Source organism: Protopterus annectens, chromosome 11.part0 (assembly GCF_019279795.1).
Source record: "Protopterus annectens isolate FY-2018-M chromosome 11.part0, PAN1.0, whole genome shotgun sequence".
Taxonomy (NCBI): domain Eukaryota; kingdom Metazoa; phylum Chordata; order Ceratodontiformes; family Protopteridae; genus Protopterus; species Protopterus annectens.
Window position 1 is genome coordinate 1,100,863,160 of NC_056745.1, and position 22,049 is coordinate 1,100,885,208.

Genomic DNA, 22,049 nt, shown 5'->3' on the forward strand with positions numbered 1-22,049 from the left:
ACCGAGAATATGAGACAAAAATCTGGATGTTCTTTGAAAATCTGCACAGTTGAGCGGTATGTTTGACATCTATAAGTAAGTACTTGGCTAGCTGCCCTTGCAGGCCATTTTAAGCTTACCCAATTTATCTTTCAGTGGTGAGAATCAAACCCTATACCTTGTGTCTGCAATGTAAACATGCTGAATATTATGCCACCACCCAATTACTTCCAGCCCACCTTCCAAAGATTAGCACGCTTCCTACACCAGACCATCTACACATACAACCTCTAGGGTGTCAATACAATGTCATTATAAGGCTGGCATTGTACCATCATTAAGATTTACTTGCCCTGAACTTTTTCCAGATGGCCGCCCTACTATCTTCTGGCCATAGTACTATGGGTACTAACCAAGAAGGGATGCCAGTAGACATTATCTGGGGCAGAGACTTAGAGAAATTCATTGCCTGAAGTCTGTGCAGAACTGAACAGGACCAACACTCTAATATGAGAAGTGAAAAATACATAGGAAACAGGGTGTCATACTTCATCCTCAGAATGCCAAAGGAAGAGAAGAGGGGATGATGGGAGAAAAACAAGCACTGCAACAATGATCTACTGGAGTATCTACTGTTATGGCAAGTTTTTTATTGCATTTTTGTACTATGTCCTTATAGATCTCTGGTGAAGTAGTACCGATTGTTAGTATTATTCTCAGAGCTCACAAGAAGTGCAAAGGGGGTAATATTGCTTTGAACAGGTTAAAATAAGCAATGCACAGTGGCAGTAGCAAACCCTGCCTTTGCCCTTGAGGCAATGTTGACTAAGCAGTATGGAAGGAAAAACATAAAGAAAAACAGACCTGTAAATTCAGGAAGAGGACATCCACTGCCCAAGCACATTTGTTTGGTGCTATTGGAGCAGAATTTCTTTAACTGCATGTTGCTTACAGAAACAAAACTATTACTGGGACAGAACCAAGGAATCTATAAAATCAGATCAACTGCTTTTGTTTTTTGGCAGAAGAGGAGAAGGGAATGGAAATTTGCCGCCTCACAGCAAGAGGTTCTCGGGTTTCTTCCTCGCTCCTGGGTGCCTTCTGTCTTGAGTCTGCATGTCTCCCCCTGTGGCGGGTGGGTTTCCTCCGGGTGCTCGGTTTCCTCCACATCCCAAAGACATGCAGCATGCTGCAGGTGGATCTAAATTGGTGGGTGTGCGTGTGTGCGTGCCCTGTGTGCCTTCTGTGGAGGGAAGGGGGCTGGCAACGGACACCGTGAAAAAACCTGCCATTCAATGTGCGGACAAGGTGATCCGCTGTGGCGACCCCTAACCGGGAAAAAGCCGAAAGAAGAAGAAGAAGAAGGAGAAGGGAATGGAAATGTCTAAATAATGTCCACAGATACACATCACTGCACTTCATTCAACATCTTCATTAATGACTTCCACAAAGCCATACCCAATACCAAAATTGTACAATATGCAGATGATTCCACTTTAATCTGCTGCGCCCCCACCCTCCCTCAACTATGAATAATAACCCAAACTGCCTTCTCCTCCACTGAACAATGGGTGCTCCAAAACCACCTCTCACTAAATGCCAACAAATCCAAAATTCTGTTATTCTCTCCATCAAAAGCCTCCCCTCTTGATAAACATTGTTTCCAAATTGTAAGCTACAACAACATTGCCTTAGAGGTCTCTCCCTTCGCTAAACTTCTTGAGGTAACTATTGATGAACACCTAAAATTCGACACCTGCATCCAGCAAAACATTAAGAAAACTCATATTAAACTTGGTATGCTATACAGAAACATCCACTTCCTTTCCCCTCCCGCCAGACAAACCCTTGCCACTACCTATCTGTTTCCCTCACTTTTATATGGTGCTCCCCTCCTATTTAACCTATCTGCATTTCTCTCCTCCAAACTGGAAATCTGCTATAATAGCATTTCTAAATTTGCCACCAAAGCCAAATTCTCCTCTTATCACTGTAACTCCATTTGTTAAACTGGCTTGAACTCCCCAAACATCTAGATTATCCCCAAATTACTACAGCCCATAAACTAATTTTTCAACCTACTAAGTGCCCAGCCCTATCCAATATCCTCCAACCATAGTCCCCTCCAAGATCATCCCACCAAAACCTAATCACTGTCCATAAACCCAATCGTCCTGCTGGGCAGTATCTGCTATCCTTTTCTTTAGCTAACAAATGGAATTCCTTGCCATCCTCCCTAAGGACTTGTGAAAGCTTTGACACCTTTAAAACTCTTCTACACTTCTACCTTTCTTCCAAATGAAAATGCAACTGCTCTCTCCCCACATAGCCTTATGCCTCTCTCTCTCCACAAACTTTTCTCTACCTCTGAGCCTAAACCTAACCTGACATAACAGTAAACGTAATCACCTGTACAACCCTCTTCAACCTCTACCACCTCTGCTCTCTTTCACTTCTCTTTCTCAGTTGCCTTTTTACTCCACACACTTAAAATATCTTCTAACCTGGGAACATACTCCTTTTCCTCAGGCTGTGAACGTCTAACCTTCTAACTTCTTTAGTTAAAAATATAATCTGCAACAACTTATTCCTGTTCTTTAGCTTAAAATTAAATTCTGCACCCTCAACTTTTTCACAATAAATTCCCCGTTCCTTCTCTTATATCATACTGTCATAAATATGTGTGTGTGTGTGTGTGTGTGTGTGTGTGTGTGTGTGTGTGTGTGTGTGTGTGTGTGTGGGAGCAGGGGTAACAGCATGGAATTTGTCTTTTGCTCATGTCTTGATTCATCAGTTTTACTCAGGAACTCTCCTAGTTAGGATAAGTTTTTAAAATATGACTATTTTGTGGACTGTTGAGAACATGTCCATCCATCTCAAAGAAAAAAAAAAGACCGAATCAGTATCTGGATGAGAAACAACTAGGTTCACTGAGATGGTTATTCACGGGACTATGCTAGGCTTAGATAATTTCAGCTTATTAGTCAACAAGAGGGTGATTCAAATCCACAGAGCAAAAAAATAATTTTTCAAGTATTTTTGAAAAAACGTTCTTATGTGGACCACCATGAAATTTAAAAGGCTTCATGTCTAATTTCCTGTATCTATACGGATTCACTATACAATCTCGAAATACTGAAATGTAGAATTTCAGTATTTCGAGACTGAATAGTCGAAAAACCACATACACAAAAACCCACAATCACGAATACTACAATCGCGACCATTCACACACACACACACACATACACACAAACCAGGACATAATCACACACACACATACACCTACCTACCTAACAAACATAACAACACACACAAACACACTTAACCTACCTATAAGCAGGGAGGGGCAAGCCCCCCTGCACCCCCACCCCCCCACTTATATATTCTAACTCTGAGGTCGCACTAAACACACAAACACACAACAAACACCACCGCGCACACACTAAAATCCGTACCCATTATCCTCAAACACACAACACTTACCCTAGATAAATCCACAAACCGCACCACAAGTCACGAACGTGACACCACGATAGCGGTGGATTCGGCATAGTGTAGTTTTGGTTAACTTCACCTTCCACTATTCGGTCTCGACGTACTAAATTTCGACATTTCAGTACATCGAGATTGTCTAGTGTATCCATCTATACAAGGGACTTTGGAATGATATTTAGGAAGAGGACTTCAACTAATTGTTTGTATCCTTTTTAAAATTATTTTTGCTTTTTAGCTCAGTTTCAGATTTCTTTAGTAGACTGTGCAGTCTAAACCTTCTATTTTTCGGGTACACAGATATCAATTAAGTTTACACTATCTCTTTTGTTAGTTCCATAGTAAAACCTGGTGGAATGGTTGTATATATATATATATATATATCAGAGATCCAGCTGCCCTGACCCAGCTTTCTCATCTGTCTCAGTACAGAAACAGTAAAACTATGTATCCAAACGTAACTGTATCTCAACCACATCTGCACAGCTGGCATCCAAAAGTGATTCTTTTCTAACACATAGGATTGCCAAAAGTCTCTAGTCTAAAAGAGACCTAGGCAGGCACTGGCCATCTCTACAGACAGTTACTAACTGAAAGTTAAGCCCACATTATATATCAGGTTAGTACTGATTCATTTGTTTGTAATGACAGTGGCTGATCCTGATGGTAACACCCACACACACAAGGCCTTGCTAAAACCCACCAACCAGAGCAAAAGATACCTGGTAGACCTGGCTCCTGTTTTGGACAAATGAGGCAGCCTGGAGTTGGTCTTCTGCAAAACAACCTTGATTCTTATTGTTTTTAATCCAGTGTCTGCCATCATACTTCTCAATTCTCCCTGATTTTGACTCAGATTTTAGCTCTGTCCATCATAATCCATACTAAAACTTGGGACTTTTGGAGGAAAGGTAGAGAATTACACTTAGTAAATATTCTTCTTCTTCTTTCAGATTTTCCCAGTTAGGGGTTGCCACAGTGGATCACCTGTCCACTCATGATTGGTAGTAGAGTTTTACAGTGTTGAGTTTCCAGCCCCGGTGCCCAACCTTCCACGGAAGACATACACATGCACTCACTCATGCCTAGGGCCAATTTAGTGTGTCCAATCCACCTACAGCATGTCTTAGGGATATGAGAGGTAACTGGAGCACCCAGAGGAAACCCAGACAACCACAGGGAGGGCATGCAGACTCCGCACAGAAGGCACCCCAGCCAAGGATCGAACTGGAGAACCTCTTGCTGTGCGGCGACAACACTAAACGCTGCACCGCCGTGGCTGCCCTGACCAACATTTTTAACTGTTCAGCAAAAATGGAATCAAGACTTTGGAAACAGACTGTTGTATGTCAGAGAGGTAGGACAGAGAGGTTGCACTATGAAGAATAACTAACGGATGTGATTAGTAAAGTACTGCTGTAGTCATTCTGTGTGCCTGTTCTCTTCAGTCTGTTAGTTTCGTATGTTTCTTGGGAAAAACAGAATGGGTTTAACCTGTTCAGTGGAGACAGAGTGAGGTGCAATGGAAAAAAATAGGAACATTATCTTAAGTTAGGACGTGACAAAGCTGAACAAGTAGAAAGGAGGGCAGCTGATGTTCACTTAGACTAATATTAAGCTGCATACTGTTCACAGCATCCCTGGTGTGAAGCATCAGACTGGGAAAGGGGGGTGGTAGTAACGACAAAACAGCAGAAACACATTGTGGGCTGGTTACTATTTCAGGACTGGACCAGTGGGAGTAGATTAAGAGGGCCACAGCAGCAGCAGTGAACAGAATGATGGGCTGTACCATTAGATTAGGCCTGCACTCTCCAAGGCCCTGGTCAGGTCACAAGCTGAGCATTGTGTACACCTCCTAGACCCTGGGCCGGTCACATGCTGAGCACTGTGTACACCTCTGGAGGCCAAGCAAGGAGACAACAATCAGGTTGTTAAAAGAAATCCAGAGGAAAGCTAGCAGAAAGGTGTGCCAGATGGAGGGGAAAAGGGCAGAGAAGCTGCAACTTTTCTCACTACAGACCAGAAGAGGCAGTTGAATATTAAGTCCCTTATACTGCGAGTCCCAAAAAAAGAAGTTATGTACTCACCGTAACATTCCATCTGTGTTGTCCATTTTCATTCTCACTTAGTAAATAATGACAGTAATTATAGACTTTTTATTTTACTTTAGAAAATGGATCTTAATTCATACTGGCAATGGCTCAAGTTGATGTTTCTAATATTTTAAAAGTTTCCCTGAATCTTCCTTATTAATTTTGGATTTGTCCCTGGTTCATTGAGACTTATGTCTTTCATGCAGTTAATTATTTAATCCATATGTTCTCAGCAAGGCTGCTTAAGAATTGATTTATATTGCACAGTGTTGTGCTTTACAGCAGTCTGTGTGCAGTATATTTGTGTTATTGTTTTGTTAAACATTTTGCTGCCATGCCAGAGAGTTGCTGCTGCTATTGCTGCTCTCTCATGTTTGTTTCTTGCTGTTGTACTCTTTTGGAAATGACTGAAGCATGTCATGTGACCCTTTCTACCATTGTAATTGATGGCATGCTTTACCACTTAAGCTTGCGACTCCAGGTTAGTTCTTGAATCATTCAGCTTCTCACAAAGTTGTACATTTGGCACAGTCTACTGTAATTAGAGCAAGTACCTAGTTGATTTTTAAATGCTGTGTACAGCCAAATACAAAATACAGTTGCATCTGTTTACTGTGCAAAGATGACTGACCAGTACTGGCATATAGAGAGTTTTTGAATTCTATCAGTTAATGTCATCTACACAATTAGCATGTGTTTTGTAGCATCATTGCTTATCCCCATCATCTCTTCTTTCGCTTTCCTTTCCTACTTTTAGCAGGTAGAAAGTCCCAAATGGAGGAGGTGCAAGATGAATTGATACACAGACTGACTATTGGTAAAAGTGCGGCCCAGAAGAAGCTGCAAGTTCCACGAAGCAACCCAACTCCTGTGAATCTGAATTTTGATTCATCACAAGAAGATGTGAGAGCATGGCTTGAGGCAAAAGGATTTAGCGCAGTGTAAGTGAATCAGTTTCCACAGATAAAACGCTGTTTTGTAGGGCATATTTCTATTGAATTACTGTTTCTTTGGATAGTAGAACAGTGAACTTTTTTTTTTACAGTTACTTATTTTTCATTCCGTAGAATGTCCACTCAAGAATTGCATGTAACTAATACATACTGACCTTTGTGTGCATGTGCATCACATCATCTCAAAGCAGTTCCACGATATGTGGTTGCTGAAATACTTCTGTTAGCTAATCTGTGGACATTTTCTATATGCCATAAGGATGACATCAGATGTAGCTGTCCTGAAATCTGACATCAGTGACCTTGAAATGGCCATGTGAAGCAATGTACTCAATGCACACAAATCTGTCTTTCAGTTTCTGGGCATGGTGGCAGTATATTCTACCCCGAGCAACAGTCGCTGCTTCTTATTGTAAATTGAGGAACAGAGCAACTACTCTAACATGGGCAAGAGACCAGAAGATTTCAGCAGTTAGCAGAGTACACAGCCCTCATCAGTAATCAGTCATTTTTTGTACATCGTAAAGAAAACTTAGGAGAAGAGTGGCAGGCAGAACAATGGTATAGATATAAAGTTTGCCACGTGTGACTGGGTTAGAGGTCTTGTCACTATTGCACAGTAGGGACATTTGCCTGATGAGACCACAAGGAGCACACAGTAGTACAGTAGCAGTCATAAAGTGTTGAATTGTCAGAAAGTAAAACATCAACGTTGCTTTCAGTGGTAAGTTGGGCAGAAGCTTCTTGTAATGGCTATCATTAGAATCCTGTTTTGATGCAAGAGGGAAGAACATTTTCAAATAGCAGTGAGAATTACTGCAGGCAGGCAAATGACACTTCAGATGCTCTTTTCTAAGAGAATGTGTGTGGTGTACCTACATATATCCCGTGTGTATGTATCCGTACAGACACACATATCTTTATATCAATGCATATATGTGTGTATATTTGTGTGAAAATGAGGTAGAAGCTTCTTGTTGATATACAAAGTTCTTCCCAGGAAAAAAAAAATCCAAACTGTACTAGAAGTTGTCTATAGAGCAGTGAAACTGGGAAAACATGTGTCTGTATGTAGTATGAGTATCTTACCACCTAGTTTTACATACATAAACACATGGATAGATGTAAAAAGGGAGGCACATGTTTATATTATATAAACATATGTTGTTGTTGTTGTTTGTCTTTCGGCTTTTTCCCATTAAGGGGTCGCCACAGCGAAACGCTAATGATTGGCAGTAGATTTTTACGAAACGTTGAGGTGCCAGCTTGACGCCCAACCTTCAACGAAGGCACGCCCATTTATGCACGCATGTCTTTCGAACGCTACCCAACCGCGGGGAGGACATGCAGAAGGCACTCCCAAGCCAAGCCAAGAATCCAACAGGAGAACCTCTTGCTGTGAGGTAACAATGCTACCGCCATACCACCGCGGCATATAACAGTATATTGTATGTTATTAGGACAGACCAGATGCCTGGTGCTGATGTAGAAACACTAAACACGGGGAAAAAAAAAAAATCACTGAATTTTGCCAGAAAAATGTGGATGGGTTGTAACAAGTCAAACATCATCAACAGTCCCCCCTCTTTCCCGTTTTCTAAATAGGTTCTGGGTGTTGTCAACTGTAGCTGTCTCTCTTGGTTCAGTGCAACTGTCCTGCCTTCTTCAACACTTATGCCTGACTGTTGCAGATCTTCTGTCAAACAGTCCTTCCACTTCAATGCTGGATGCCCTTGTTTCCTCTTGCTTTCCTCCTGTGTCCCAAATCATCTTCACCAGACTGTGTTCTGCTTTTTTGCACATGCCCCAACCACTGTAATCTGTTCTATTTGACCTTTTCTGCAATTGGAGCCACTTTGGTTTCTGCTCTTATGTCCTCATTTCTTCGTCTGACCCACAGTGTGCATACTCCAACCAGGTCTCAAGCACTTCATCTCCATCACCTCTAGCTTCCTCAACTGCCTTTACTGCTCAGGTTTCTGTACCATACAGTAGTACTGGTCACACCACTATTTTGTACACCTTACTGTTTCAGCTTCTTTGGCATTCTTCTGTCATACACTACACCTGACACTCTATGCCAGTTGGCTGTAGCCCTTATGATTGTAGCTTTGACCTCTTCATTCAGACTTTTTCTCCTTAACCAACCCTCCCAGATATTTGAAACTGTTAATCTATTCCATGATCTTCCCTTCTCTCCCAGTTCTCAGCTTCTTCTGATTTCCCTTACTTCCTGATATTACGGCTGTCTTATTTGTACCCCGTTTCACCTCATGTGCCTTTTGCTTTCCATTCTCCTATAATTTGCTGAAGTTCTTGCTCAGACTCTGCCTGTAATGCCATATCTTCATCATGCAGCAGCTTTGTTGATTTGTCCCTCTCTATCCTGTTTGCTAATGTAGTCCATCACCAGTATGAACAGCAGCGGGCTCAGAACTGAACTCTGATGCACACACACTCCCACTGGGAACCCCTTTGTGAGACTGAACAAATCAAAATTTTTTTGCCCCCCCCCCCCAACACACACACACACACACACACACACACACACTGGAGAAGTATGTGATTGTATGTATGGAGAATATAGGCTTCCTACCAAAAGTGTAAAATGCTTTATATACATTTGATATATTGCTGTATCACAGAGAGGGTATATGTGGTTCTGTTTGTTAAACTGAGTACTAAACCAGGATATCTTTTGTTGGAGAGTGCAGTTAGGACTCCATCACATTGAAGGTTGCTGGCACAGGGCTCAGTTTTTTGCTTTTTATTTTAAATTTTTGGTTAAATTGTTTAATTCAGTTTAATCACTGTTTTAATACAGCTTCATGCAGTTAGGTGGCCAATCACTACTTTGCTGTATTGGTATGTGCAATCCAAGGAATCTGTTGCATTCTGCTAATCATTAGTATAATTTTATACTGAATTTTGCATTTTTAAACTGTATTTTTGCTATCTTGCTGATTTTTAAAAAAAAAGTTCTTGCTGATTTTTTTGCAATTTTTGTCTGCTGTATCGTAGACTAGATTCTGACATGCTGAATCTGGTTCTGTTTGTCAAACTGAGCAATAAACCTGTAGAGGACCCCCCTGCACCCTTGTGTCAGGAGAGTGCAGATAAGAGTCAGCTGATTGAAGGTTACTGGCACAGGTCTCAGTAGTGAGCTTTTTTTATTGGTTAAATTGTTTAATTCAGTTTGCTCACTGTTGCTACATAAGTCTCGCATTTGTTTGGGTTTGCATTTGTTTTAACACAGCCCTACAGAGTTAGGAGGCCAGAACTGCTCTGCTGTATTCATCTATTTATGCAAAGTACACCTGCATTCACCATCATGCAATACCACTTGGTGGGGGTAACCATTGGCAGTTATGGATGCAAAAACTTCATTAGATAAATTTTCCCTTCCAGCTGAGAAGTCCTTAAATTGCACTTAGCTGCTCAGAAAGCACCTCAGCTGCACTTTTGCCACTTAAACAGTCCCAAAACCACCAAATCTACAAAAGTGTCATGTCATTTAGAGAACCCTGACTAGTATGGACCCTTTATAGAGCACCTCATTAGTATAGACCCTGTTTAGAGCACCCAGTTATACCACACCCTTCCATTTTCTCTCCCCACTGTGAAAACAGGATTTAACCTAGCATTATGGACGGCCAGTTTTCCTCTATTTCTCCTACCGTCCTGATTGACATGGGTATACTGAAGCAGTGTAGCAACTGCCTCATGTACACTGACAACCCTCTACTCCTAAATCACCTAAGTACAACTTATGAGAGATGTATCTACACTAAGAATCTGGAATCCTTGTTCTCACACGCACAGAACAGTAACACTGAAAAAGTTGTCAGCTCACATACTGCACTTCCTATGCAGACCATGCACTCAACACATAAATCGTCATAGTTGGAGGTACTCACCAGAAACCTGCTTAAACACCAGAGACCTTCCAAACAAACATGCTGCACCTAATACTGCACCTACAGCACTCAATACAAACACAAACACAAGCACCAGTGTCTCATCAAGTAAGCTGTAAGGCAAAGCACAACTAAACCAATTTTTTTAGTCATAGGTGACTCCACTGTGAGATACACAGATGTCCCACTCACTAGGCTGGGCAATGAGAAGGTTATGGTCAGTTGTCTATCAGGTGCCAGGATCTGTCAGATCACACATGCACTCATGTCTCTCAACAACAAGTGGCATTATGACTCCATCATAGTTCATGTTGGTGTGAATGACTTGAGACATACCTGACTGGGCTATATGAAGAGAAGTGCACGATTGAGCTCTATGAATATGTCCCAGGCATGTATGTCCCTAGCCTTGAGCAGCATACTACCCTCATCTAGGATGATACCACAATATAAGTAAAAAAAAATGATTGACTTCAGCAGTTGGCTTAGTTTCTGGTGTCATTTTAAGGAGATCCAGTTCTTGTCAGCCTGGGACGGCATGGTTGATCGACCACACTACTTTGATAGAGAATGTCTTCACCTGTCACCTCTAGGCTTTCAGTTACTGGCTAAGGCACTTGCCTCTCCATAGTGCCTTTTTTAGGCAATATCTCAAGAACAAAATTTCCGATGTGAAAATATCACTCACAAATAAATTAAAGGTTATGCTGCTAAATGCTAGGAGTTTAAAATCAGAAACTGCACTCTCTGGAAAGCACTCATCTCCCTGGAGGATGTTGATGTCTCTGCAGTCACAGAAACTTGGTTCAGGGCCACAGACAGTACCCCAGCCTTGCAAGGCTACAATGCCTTCCATACTTTCAGACCGCAAAATGAACATGTGAGAACCAAAGGGGAGGAGTATCTATTTTCATCAGAGATAAATACACCTCTAGACTGCTTAGACAGGAAAACTCCATGGAGTTACTCCAGGTTCAACTAATTGTGGGCAAGACCCCCCCCCTTCAAGTCATCGTTAGCTATATGCCCCTTCAATGAACCAAGATACCCACACTGTTTATTTGGACCTACTTGAGTCAATCAAATTACAACCAAACATTCTAGTCATGGGCAATTTTAACTATCCCTCCATTGACTGGGAAACTTTTATACACGTATCAACATGCTCCCACAAAGGTTCCTGGACTTTATTAACACTAATGCCCTAAAACAAATATGCAACTCCACAAGGAGCCCAAGTATTCTCGAGCTGGTCCTCACCAACATGGGTGACCGTTGCACCACTAGAACTATAGGACTCTTGCTGTTTAAATCTGATCACAAATTAGTCACATTTGAAGTAGCTACAACACCTGAATCCCTCTTAGGTGAAATCAGGCTAAAAAAGTTCACCAAAGCTAATTATACCCTCCTAAGGGATGGCATAAATAGTTTTCAAGCTCCTGTTCCCACAGATAGCATTGACAACTATACTAAGGTATACAAAAATGCCCTGTACCAACACTTATACAAATGTATTGTCACAGCTGTACATGATAGGATCAAAACAAGATCCTCAAGAAAAAAACAGACCTCCCTGGTGGGCATCTAGCATTAATAAGTTTTACAACAAGAGGAAGAAATTGCTATCTAAGAATAAACAAGAGAGATCCCAGCACTAGAACACCCTCCTCTGATTGAACAAACAAATAAGACAACTTGTAAAATCCTCTAGGGGAAACTTCCAAAAAAAAATTAGCAACTATAGCTAAGGATAACGATAAGGCATTCATCAGCTATGTACCTAACCCAAATGATAGGATCCAGATGTGAGCTAAACTATCTATGGATGGCATCACACACACCCTGATCCTGTGAAAATAGCTAACCTGTTAACTGACACGTTTGGTGAAAATTTCAGCCCTCTCTCCCCTCCAGACATTCCACAAAGCCTTCCCTCTGCATCTCCCCACTGTGCATCTCCAAAGAGCAAGTCATTAATGCTCTCTCCAAGGCCAGAAACACAGCCTGTATGGGAACAAATGGCACCTCATGTTGTGTTTTAAGTGGTCTAAAACATGAATTAGCAACTCCATTAGGTACTCTCTTCAACCACTGCCTGAGTACTGGTTTTGTCCCTGCTGAGTGAATAACATTAACCGTCATCCCTCCCTTCATTAAGGGGGTACAGCAACAGACCCCGAGAACTACAGACCCATAAACTTAACTAGCCATATCTGTAAGGCCATGGAATGAATCATCATGGACCTTATCAATAAGGATGTAGGCGAGTCCCAAACCCTTGATCCGACACAGTCTGGTTTTGTCAAAGGCAGGTCATGCCTGTTAAACCTGGTGGACTTCTTTGAAAAAATCACCAAAGCCTTAGATGAAGGAAATCTTTGCATATAGCCTACCTTGACTTAGCCAAGGCCTTTGACACAATCCCACATTTGTGCATCATTCATAAACTCTCCAAGTTGAATATCAACCCTTATGTCATCAGGTGGGTTGCTAACTTGCTCACCAACCGATCATACGCCATCAAAGTTGGGGACCTTATTTCAACTAGCAGACCTGTCACCAGTGGGGTTCCACGGGGGTCAGTGCTGGGCCCCCTATTGTTTGGAATATACTTCTCAGACTTTCAGGCCAAAACAGGCAGGCTGTGGCTGACTAAGTTTGCTGACGACTGCAAATTAGGTGCAATTACTGAATTCCCAAGCATTGTCAGTATACTTCAAGAGGGACTTGCACAAACCAATGACTGGTGCCAAAGACATGGACTTAAACACAATGCTAAAAAATGCATTATCATCCTCTTCAGTAAAAACAATATCCCTGAAGACTGTCATATACATAATAATACCCTAAGTAACAACTCAGTGAGAGACTTGGGGAATGCAAGTTGCCTGTAGCCTAAAATTTCATCATCATATGTCTACTGTGGTAAGGAAAGCATTCTACGTCACACACATCATTAGCAAAGGCATTGCCTCAAGAGAGAAAGGTCATAATGCCCCTATACTCGACCCTCATTAGGCCAATAATTGAGTAGAATGCTCTCTTTGGTATATACCTTACTAGGCACCTGCAACAACTTGGGAAACCTCTGAGATTTCTAAGCAAGAAAATTCAGGGTCTCCAGCACATGTCATATACTGACAGACTGAAGTCACTGCCATTGTACTCAGTAGCATACAGGCTACTTAGAGGAGACTTGTGCCTGGCCTACAGAACAATCTCAAATCCAGACCTACTGGAAATTATCACATCGCAAGTCAAACAGGACAAAGGTCACTGGCTCCAGGGAACTTATCCTGGCCTGCGAGATAAACAGGACCTGTTGGAGAGACATATATGCCTCTCAGAGGCTGCTACTCCTCTGGAATAGGCTACCAGTTCACATCAAACAAAGCCCATCTATGACCCTGTTTAAGCATATCCTGGATGACTGGATGGGATGGAATTCCTGTTAGGTATTTCATCTATGACCCTCCTAGATATGGCAGTCATTGCTAACTAAGATTTTCAGTTAAGGGAAGATCGTTTATATTGGGTTTCATTAGTATTAGGCAGACATGGCTAGGCTTATAAAGCCCTTATATATATATATATATATATATATATATATATATATCTATATCTATATACATGCTCATGGGTGGTTACTGGGCTACTGACCCGAAGGGCTTTATAAGCCTAGCCATGTCTGCCTAACATAATACTAATGAAACCCATATATATCTCTCTCTCTCTATATATATATATATATATATATATATATATATATATATATATATATATATATATATATATATATATATATATGTATAAAATCCCCAACCCCCACCCACTTGCACTGACTCATCCAACTACCTCTGCTATTACTTCATCCCACCCAAAACAATCTCTCCCCTACTAAAAACTAATTTTCTCTCTAATATCTATACTATAGTATAGCATAGCATAGTATAGTACTGTACTCTCCAGTCTCAAATGTACTATTACCTTCTCCATGCATAATATTTTCCTAACCTACTAATGGCTAGTAGCTATATATTTTGAAATGTTAAACCTACAATTGAGTTTATAACAAAAATATTCACTTTATGTAAATGTTGAAATTTCTGTATTGAATTATGTCTTTTCATTTTCGTAACACTGTGAGAAGCCAATTGCAGTTATCATGGAGCTTATCTGTAAATGTTTAATTAGCTGTATGAACTATGTCCTTTTGTAACATGTGAAATGTAACTTGCAAGTATTTTGGAATTTTTCTCCCCGGGCCTCCACTAAAACGGGCTCTTCTTGGCCCAGGGGACTTCCCCTGTCATCAAACGTAAATAAATAAATATATATATACATACATACATACATACACATATATACATACATATCTATATATATATATATATATATATATATATATATATATATATATATATATATATATATATTAATATATATATATATATGTATTTATTTTATATATATATATATATATATATATATATATATATATATATATAAATGCACACACACACACACACACACATGTGTGTATAGATAGATATATAGAGGGGGATATATGCATAGCTTTTTGAAATTAGGACAAAAGTTTACTGTTGAGAAAGGAATTTTGATACAGTAGAGAAATCCTAATAGTACAGGGTGTTGCTTGAGAATGTGTATTAACTTCATAGGTTCATGCTAGGCTATCTGCCCTAGGGCATTTATAAGCCTAGCCAGAGTGTGTTTGGCTTTCGCCACCCATTTTAAATTAATTTTGCTATGCCCTTTTTCGAGGTTAGTATACTGTGCCTCTGTCTAACAGTGACACAGAAGTGATACCCGGGGTAAACCTACGATCTCCCATCCAATCATCAAGATTCCTCTTGAAGAGAGTCAATGAGGGACTCTGCCTAACCTGGACTGGGATTTTATTCCAGAGTGAAGGGAGCCTCTGGGTTATGAATCTGTCCCTCCAGCATGTCCTATTTATTTCAGTGCTGAGGTTCAAGTCTATCGAGCGCGTAGCTCGATGGGATTTGGATTTTCTGAGGTGCAGCATGTCAATTAATTCCGGGTTGGACATGGCTTTATACATAAGGCACAGATCGCCTCTGAGCAGGCGGTATGCCACTGAGTAGAGATGGAGTTTCTTTAACCGGGCAGCATATGGCATCTGTTTGAGCCCTTTGATCCTCTTGGTGAGGTACTTTTGGGGTCTTTCCAGTTGCTGCAGGTGTCTGGTAAGGTACATCCCAAAAGGGGCATTGTACTCAATTATGGGCCTGATGAGGGATGAGTAAAGAGGCACGATGACCTCCCCTGATCTAGATGTGAATCCCTTCATGATTAGGTGGACTATATAAAATATTTTTCTAACCGCTTTGGCCACGTGGTTGTCAAATGAGAGATTGCTATCAACTTGGGTCCCCAGGTCCCTAATTACTTCTTCCGTACTTAATGGATTACCACCTATGTGGTAATTTGTGTGCACTTTTTGGTTTTGCCAAAGGGGATGACTATACACTTTTTGGCGTTTAGCTTGAGGCCATGGCTCTGGCACCAGTTGTCTGTTTCTATGAGGCCCTTTTGGAGTATGCTTGTGTCGGCTGGAGAGTCAATTATAGTGCCCAGTTTGCAGTCATCTGCGAACTTGGTAAGCCACAGTCCTTCCATGTTGGCCTGTACCTCCAAGAAATATATACCGAACAAGAGAGGTCCCAGGACTGAGCCTTGTGGGACGCCACTTGTAACTGGTTTGGAGTCTGACATGGCTCCAGCAATTTTAACCATGTGGGTTCTGTCCTTGAGCCAGTTTGCAACCCATCTACTGACATAGGGGTTTATATTTAAGCTGGTGAGCTTATCTATAATGCCCAAGTAGGGTATTGCATCGAAGGCTTTTGCGAGGTCCAGGTAGGCTGTGTGGACCACCTTCACCTCGTCAATGGCCTTGGTGACTGTTTCAAAGAAATCGACCAGGTTTAATAGGCAGGATCTGCCCTTAACAAAGCCAAACTGGGTAGGATCCAGTGTCTGTAGGTCCCCAATATCTTTATTTATGAGGTCCATGATGATCCTTTCCATAGCTTTGCAGACCAAGCTAGTCAGGCTTATGGGGCGATAGTTTCCAGGATCCGTTGAGGCACCACCTTTGTGGAGAGGGACCACTTTTGCTGTACGCCACTCTTTGGGTACATATCCTGTAGTAAGGCTGAGATTGAACAGTAGTTTTATGTTTGGGTTTAGCTCTTCTTGGAGTTCATGTAGAACGCAGCCCGGGACACCATCTGGTCCCATTCATGCTGTGTTTTTTGCTTTGGAGAGGGCGGCTCTTACTTGAGCATCTGAGATATCAGGGGGGGCAGCACTCTGCTGGGATAGATATTTGCCCTTTTGGTGGGGAGGGGGGGTAGAAGTTTGCGCTGAACCTGTCAGCTAGAATGTTGACAATGTCTGTGGGTTCGGTGTATTTTTTGTCATTTTGGACTAATTCTGAGCATATCTGGGAATTCCCACCCAGGTTCCTAACATAACTAAAGAAAGCCTTGTGATTATCCTTAGTGTCCTGTGCAATTTTTCTCTCGAAGCTGGCCTTAGACGATTTTATGAGTGCCCATAGTTTTTTGCTAATACTGATCTGAGATGCCTTCTCTTTTTGGGATTTTGCTCTATCATGTAGTAGCTTCCTCCTTCTGTTGTATAGTTTGTTTATGGCTGGGGTCCACCAGACAGGACATCTGCCTTTGAAGGATTGGGTCTTGGTTTTATTTGGGATTGCATGATCCATTCATTCCTGAAGGTGTTCATAGAATGCGTTTATAAAGGATTCTGTGGTCTGGGCCGTATTTTCCACAGGCCCGGGGGCTTTGAAGGATTCCACCTCTGTTTTGAGGAGTGTGAAATTTGCTTTAGAGAAGTTTTTCACTGTGGTTTTCTGGGCAGGGGGTGGGGTCAGGATGTGACTATCCAGTGAGATTAGTTTATGGTCTGATCTTACCAGTGAGGGATACACTTTTGGTCTGGAGCATAGAGTCCCCATGTTGGTGATGATCAGGTCCAGTATGTTTTCCCCTCTTGTGGGAGTGGTAACAAGTTGTTCCATAGCATTTGAATTTATAAATTCTAGGAACCTTTGGGCTAGGGTGTTGGAGCTAGAGTAATGCTGCCAGTCTATGTTTGGGTAGTTGAAGTCTCCAAATATAATGGTGTTTGGAGAGACCTTCATATTTTCCAGTGTTCTCGGGAAGGCTGAGTGGGGTTCCTGGGTTTGGGAGGGTGGTCTGTAGCAGGCTATAAACTGGAAGGCAGTTTTACCCACTGTTAGTTGCACATGGATAGTCTCTGATGCTTTGTGCTGTGCCACCAACCTGAAGGTGTGGGTATCTTTGACGAATATTGATACCCCCCCCACCTTTTGTGGTTCGGTCCAGGTTTTGGGGCCAAAAAGCATGGTATGAGGTATAACCTGGTAGTGCTGGGGTGCTCTTGCGAGCCTTGAACCAGGTTTCTGTTACTGCACCGATATCGATGTTCTCCATGCTAAGGAGAGTTTCGAGTGCATGCATCTTGAGGTTTAGACTTCTGGCATTGAGTAGCATTACTCTTAGTTTCTTATCCCTTGTGATACCTATGGAAGTGGGTTTGTCTTTTGAGCCTTGCCTAAAAAAGGCACTATAGGGGTAGCAAGAGCCTTTGCCAATATCCGAAAGCCCAGGGGCGACAGGTGCAAGCCGTCCCTGACAAAGCATCGTGGCTTGTCAAGCATGTCATCCCAGGCTGACAGGCATTGGATCCCCTTTGAATGACACCAATACTAAAGCCAATTGTTGAAATTGATCATCTTGTCTTCATATTCTGGCATCATTCTTGGTGAGGGTAAGATGCTACTCAAGGTCAGGGTCATACTGGCCTGGGCTACATGCTCAGAGAGTTCCTCTATGTCTCTTTTCATGTAGTCCAGGGAGGTACATCTCAGGTAATTCACACCAGCATGGACAATGACCGAGTCATATTTGTACTTGCCTTGGAGTGACCGGAGTGCTTGTGTTATGTGGCGGATCCTAGCGCCCGACTATTTAAAGACTTTTAACTTTTTAATGGGAGAATAGGTTCCTGTTGATTTAGAAAACTTCCCTTTTCATTACTGGAAAATATTTAGCATTTAGGATGCAAGAGATTACTTTTTTCAGTGGGATTACAGGGATTATAGGAAGTTGCATGTTCAACTGTAGTCTGCACAACAGTATCTTTGTGGAGTTAGGACAGATTTTTGGTGGTTAACATATGCAGTGGGAGACGCACATACATTTCTTCCAGAAATAGTATTGGGAAGTAATTAGTCTCTGTATGTAGTGCGAGTCTAATGACTGCATGTTGGTTAGTGAAGGGACACTGATTATTTCTTATGTTTAATAGTAGTCTGTTGTCTTTTTTTTTTAATCATATAATACTCATTATTGGAAACTTCCTGGAAGACCACTGGCAAGCATTTAGAAGGACATAACATTGAGATTTGTCTTGGGGAAGGAATATAAATGTAATTTTTTCCCTTTAGTGTAAGTGTGAAATATCAGATAAGTAGAGAAAAACACATTTGGAACTTTGTATGTACAGGAACATTTGCTGCTATATTCTTAACAGAGCAAAATATACCTTTATGTTTGACTAAAAAAACACTCTTGAAGGAAGATAAAACTAATACACATTTGGTCTTCTAAGAAAGGTTTTTGTTAGTTGTTGTGGTTTATTCCACTTCTAGTTACCTTTTTTTGTTTGGCTTCAATAGCTTTTTCTTTGAATCTGTTTTTGTCTACCTGGACCCAATGCTTAGAGCAATAAACCATAGCATAAGCAGCCCATAGCAAGACTAGTGGAGACTGTAATATGTTTTCTAGATTCTCCTGCTTTGAACAGATGTCATGTTTGCTGACAGGTTGTATGCAGCATAACCATATGCAACACCTACAAAAATAATGTGTTAGTGTTTTGACCTGGCAAGTACAGATTGAGCATAACAACTCTTGGAGGTAAAAGTTAGCTGCTGATGAAAGCATTTCCTTTCTTGATGAGGACTGCCAAAAGTGTGAACTTGGAATGCTTAGCCCCCCCACCCAAAAAAATGGATATTCTTACCGCCATACACAGACTACAACATAATGTCACGTGGCACAAGCCATGATGGTGATATGAAGCCCAGATGTTGTCATTCATTACAACAGTAAAATGCGTGGAATGAGTGATCCATTGTGCAACATCCGTGTGTGTGTTTATATTTGTGTATGTGTGTATTACATATATATACACAATACATATTTATATATATATATATATATATATATATATATATATATATGTGGGAGCGCTACAGAATCCTGAAAGCTCAAAATCCTGAAGCCCAAAATCCTGAAAGTTCAAAATCCTGAAAGTTCAAAATCCTGAAAACTCAAAATACTGAAAACACAAAATCCTGAAAACACACAGGATACTTATTCCAGCACAAGTACATGCAAAAAGAAATAAAACATAAACTATATTACTGTTTTGCAAGTATAAGCAGAGGGGCAAGCCCTGCACCCCGATGGGGCCCACACCGCTACTACTTATATATATATCTCAACTCCAAGATTGCATTTAGTGTGGTGAAGTGCAATCTTGGAGTTGATATATTTAAGTAGCAGAGGGTGTGGGGGGCCCACATGAGTGCAGGGGCTTGCCCCTGCATATAATTGAAGAGTAATATGTTTCTGTATGTACTTGTAGTGGAATATAGTAAGTGTTTGTATCCTGTGTGTTTTCAGGATTTTAAGTTTTCAGTATTTTGAATTTTCAGGATTTTGAACTTTCAGGATTTTGGTCTCAGGATTTTGGGCTTCAGGATTTTGGGCTTTCAGGATTCTGGCACGCTTCCACGTATGTATGTATGTTTAAAAAATGTATAACATCACTGAACCATGGCTGGATAAAACACTGCTTTAATATAAATGAATACAACGGTGAGCACTTTTGCAGTCAAGCTGCTTCATCAGACAATTCAAACAGAATAAATCCATGCATTGAAATATCCTTTTAACATTGTGACATCACATCTATTCAACATTTAAAGACACAGCACAAAACTTCATATAAAAATTATATAAAATATCAACATGTAGTAGTGCAATCCCTATATAGTTATAAATAAAAATACAAATCTATTTTAAAACATTGATATATAAAAAATTAATATACAAAAAAACCTCTTATCTATGGTTCAGTGCTTCTTTTGTTGTTGGAGCACTGATTCATTCACACAGCCTGCTTGTTTTCTGTGGAATATATATATATATATATATATACATATATACATAAACATACATATGCATATGTATATGTGTATATGTACACGTATATATGTATGTATGTATGTGTCTTATATATATATATATATATATATATATATATATATATATATATATATATATGCATACATACACACACATGTATGTATGCTATGTGCAGATATATACATGCCAGAAAGATAACCCTTAAAAGCAACCATTTTTTGTGTCTGCTCAGTGTAACTGTTATTTAGCTTATCTGTAAACTACAAAAAAAGGAGGTGGGTACATGCAGCTCTTATCAATGGATAAGGAAGTTGGTTGAGTAGAATGAAAATTTGTACTGTGCCAAGTATAGCTTTCATATATCCACTGCCGGTTCTAGTCTTTGTTTTTCAGGTGAACCTTTTTCAGTTATGCTACTACTACGTCCAAACAAACTGATCCCAGCAAATCTTGAGGCTTTGCTATGACAGGAACTTGCATGTGTACCAGCAGTAGTTTCAGGACAATGGAGGTGCTCTTTAAATCTGCTGCTGCTTCTGATCAGACTACACTGAACACTTTGTTGGGGCATACTTTACAGAGAAGCAAATTAACAGCTCCACACCCCCTTGCACTACCTTAGTAATGGGTGCTAACCCTACCCATTATCTTCATAAAAACCTTCCCATAACACTGCCCATACACAAGACACGCAAACATTCACAAACGGCGTTATATCTATCGCATAACCTAACCATGACCCTAAACCTAAAATACAGAAGCTCGCATGCAAACATACAGTACCCATCCCGACCCTAGCCCTAGCTCACATACGCACAAAACACTCTTACTCCTCCAACCCCCTTACCTGTCTCAACATTACACACCTTGGACATTTTCCATGCTTGCCTATCTGTACTGTCAGCATTAAACCACACACCCCCTGCACTTTTCAAAGAAATGGCATGCATATATCTATCTATATATATATATATATATATATATATGTGTGTGTGTGTGTGTGTGTGTGTGTGTGTGTGTGTGTATGTATATGTATGTGTATCCATCCCATTCAGAAGACATCTCAACAACAAGTTGAACTTCATATGTTCAAGCCTAATATGAATGACTTTTCGAAATGTTGAACTATGGAAAACAAAAATCTAGATTGTTGCAGAGGTCAGACCCCCCTTGCATGCCCCCACACCCCTTGGATGTTGTATGTGCCAGCTCTGAGATTGCACTACAGTGAGGAAAAGGGCAAATATTTTGAACCCCTCTCTACCATGATCTCCATTCAAAAGCTTCAACATT

General features: G+C 40.8%; 1 protein-coding gene across 1 annotated transcript in view; it reads left to right on the forward strand.

Moving 5' to 3' along the window:
• Positions 1–22,049, forward strand: part of EPS8 (epidermal growth factor receptor pathway substrate 8) — a 2,217,981-nt gene that overhangs the window by 2,146,065 nt on the left and 49,867 nt on the right. Inside the window, exon 15 of the mRNA XM_044087279.1 lies at positions 6,331–6,511. Coding sequence (XP_043943214.1) covers positions 6,331–6,511 — 181 coding nt within the window. The remainder of the gene's footprint in view (positions 1–6,330; positions 6,512–22,049) is intronic.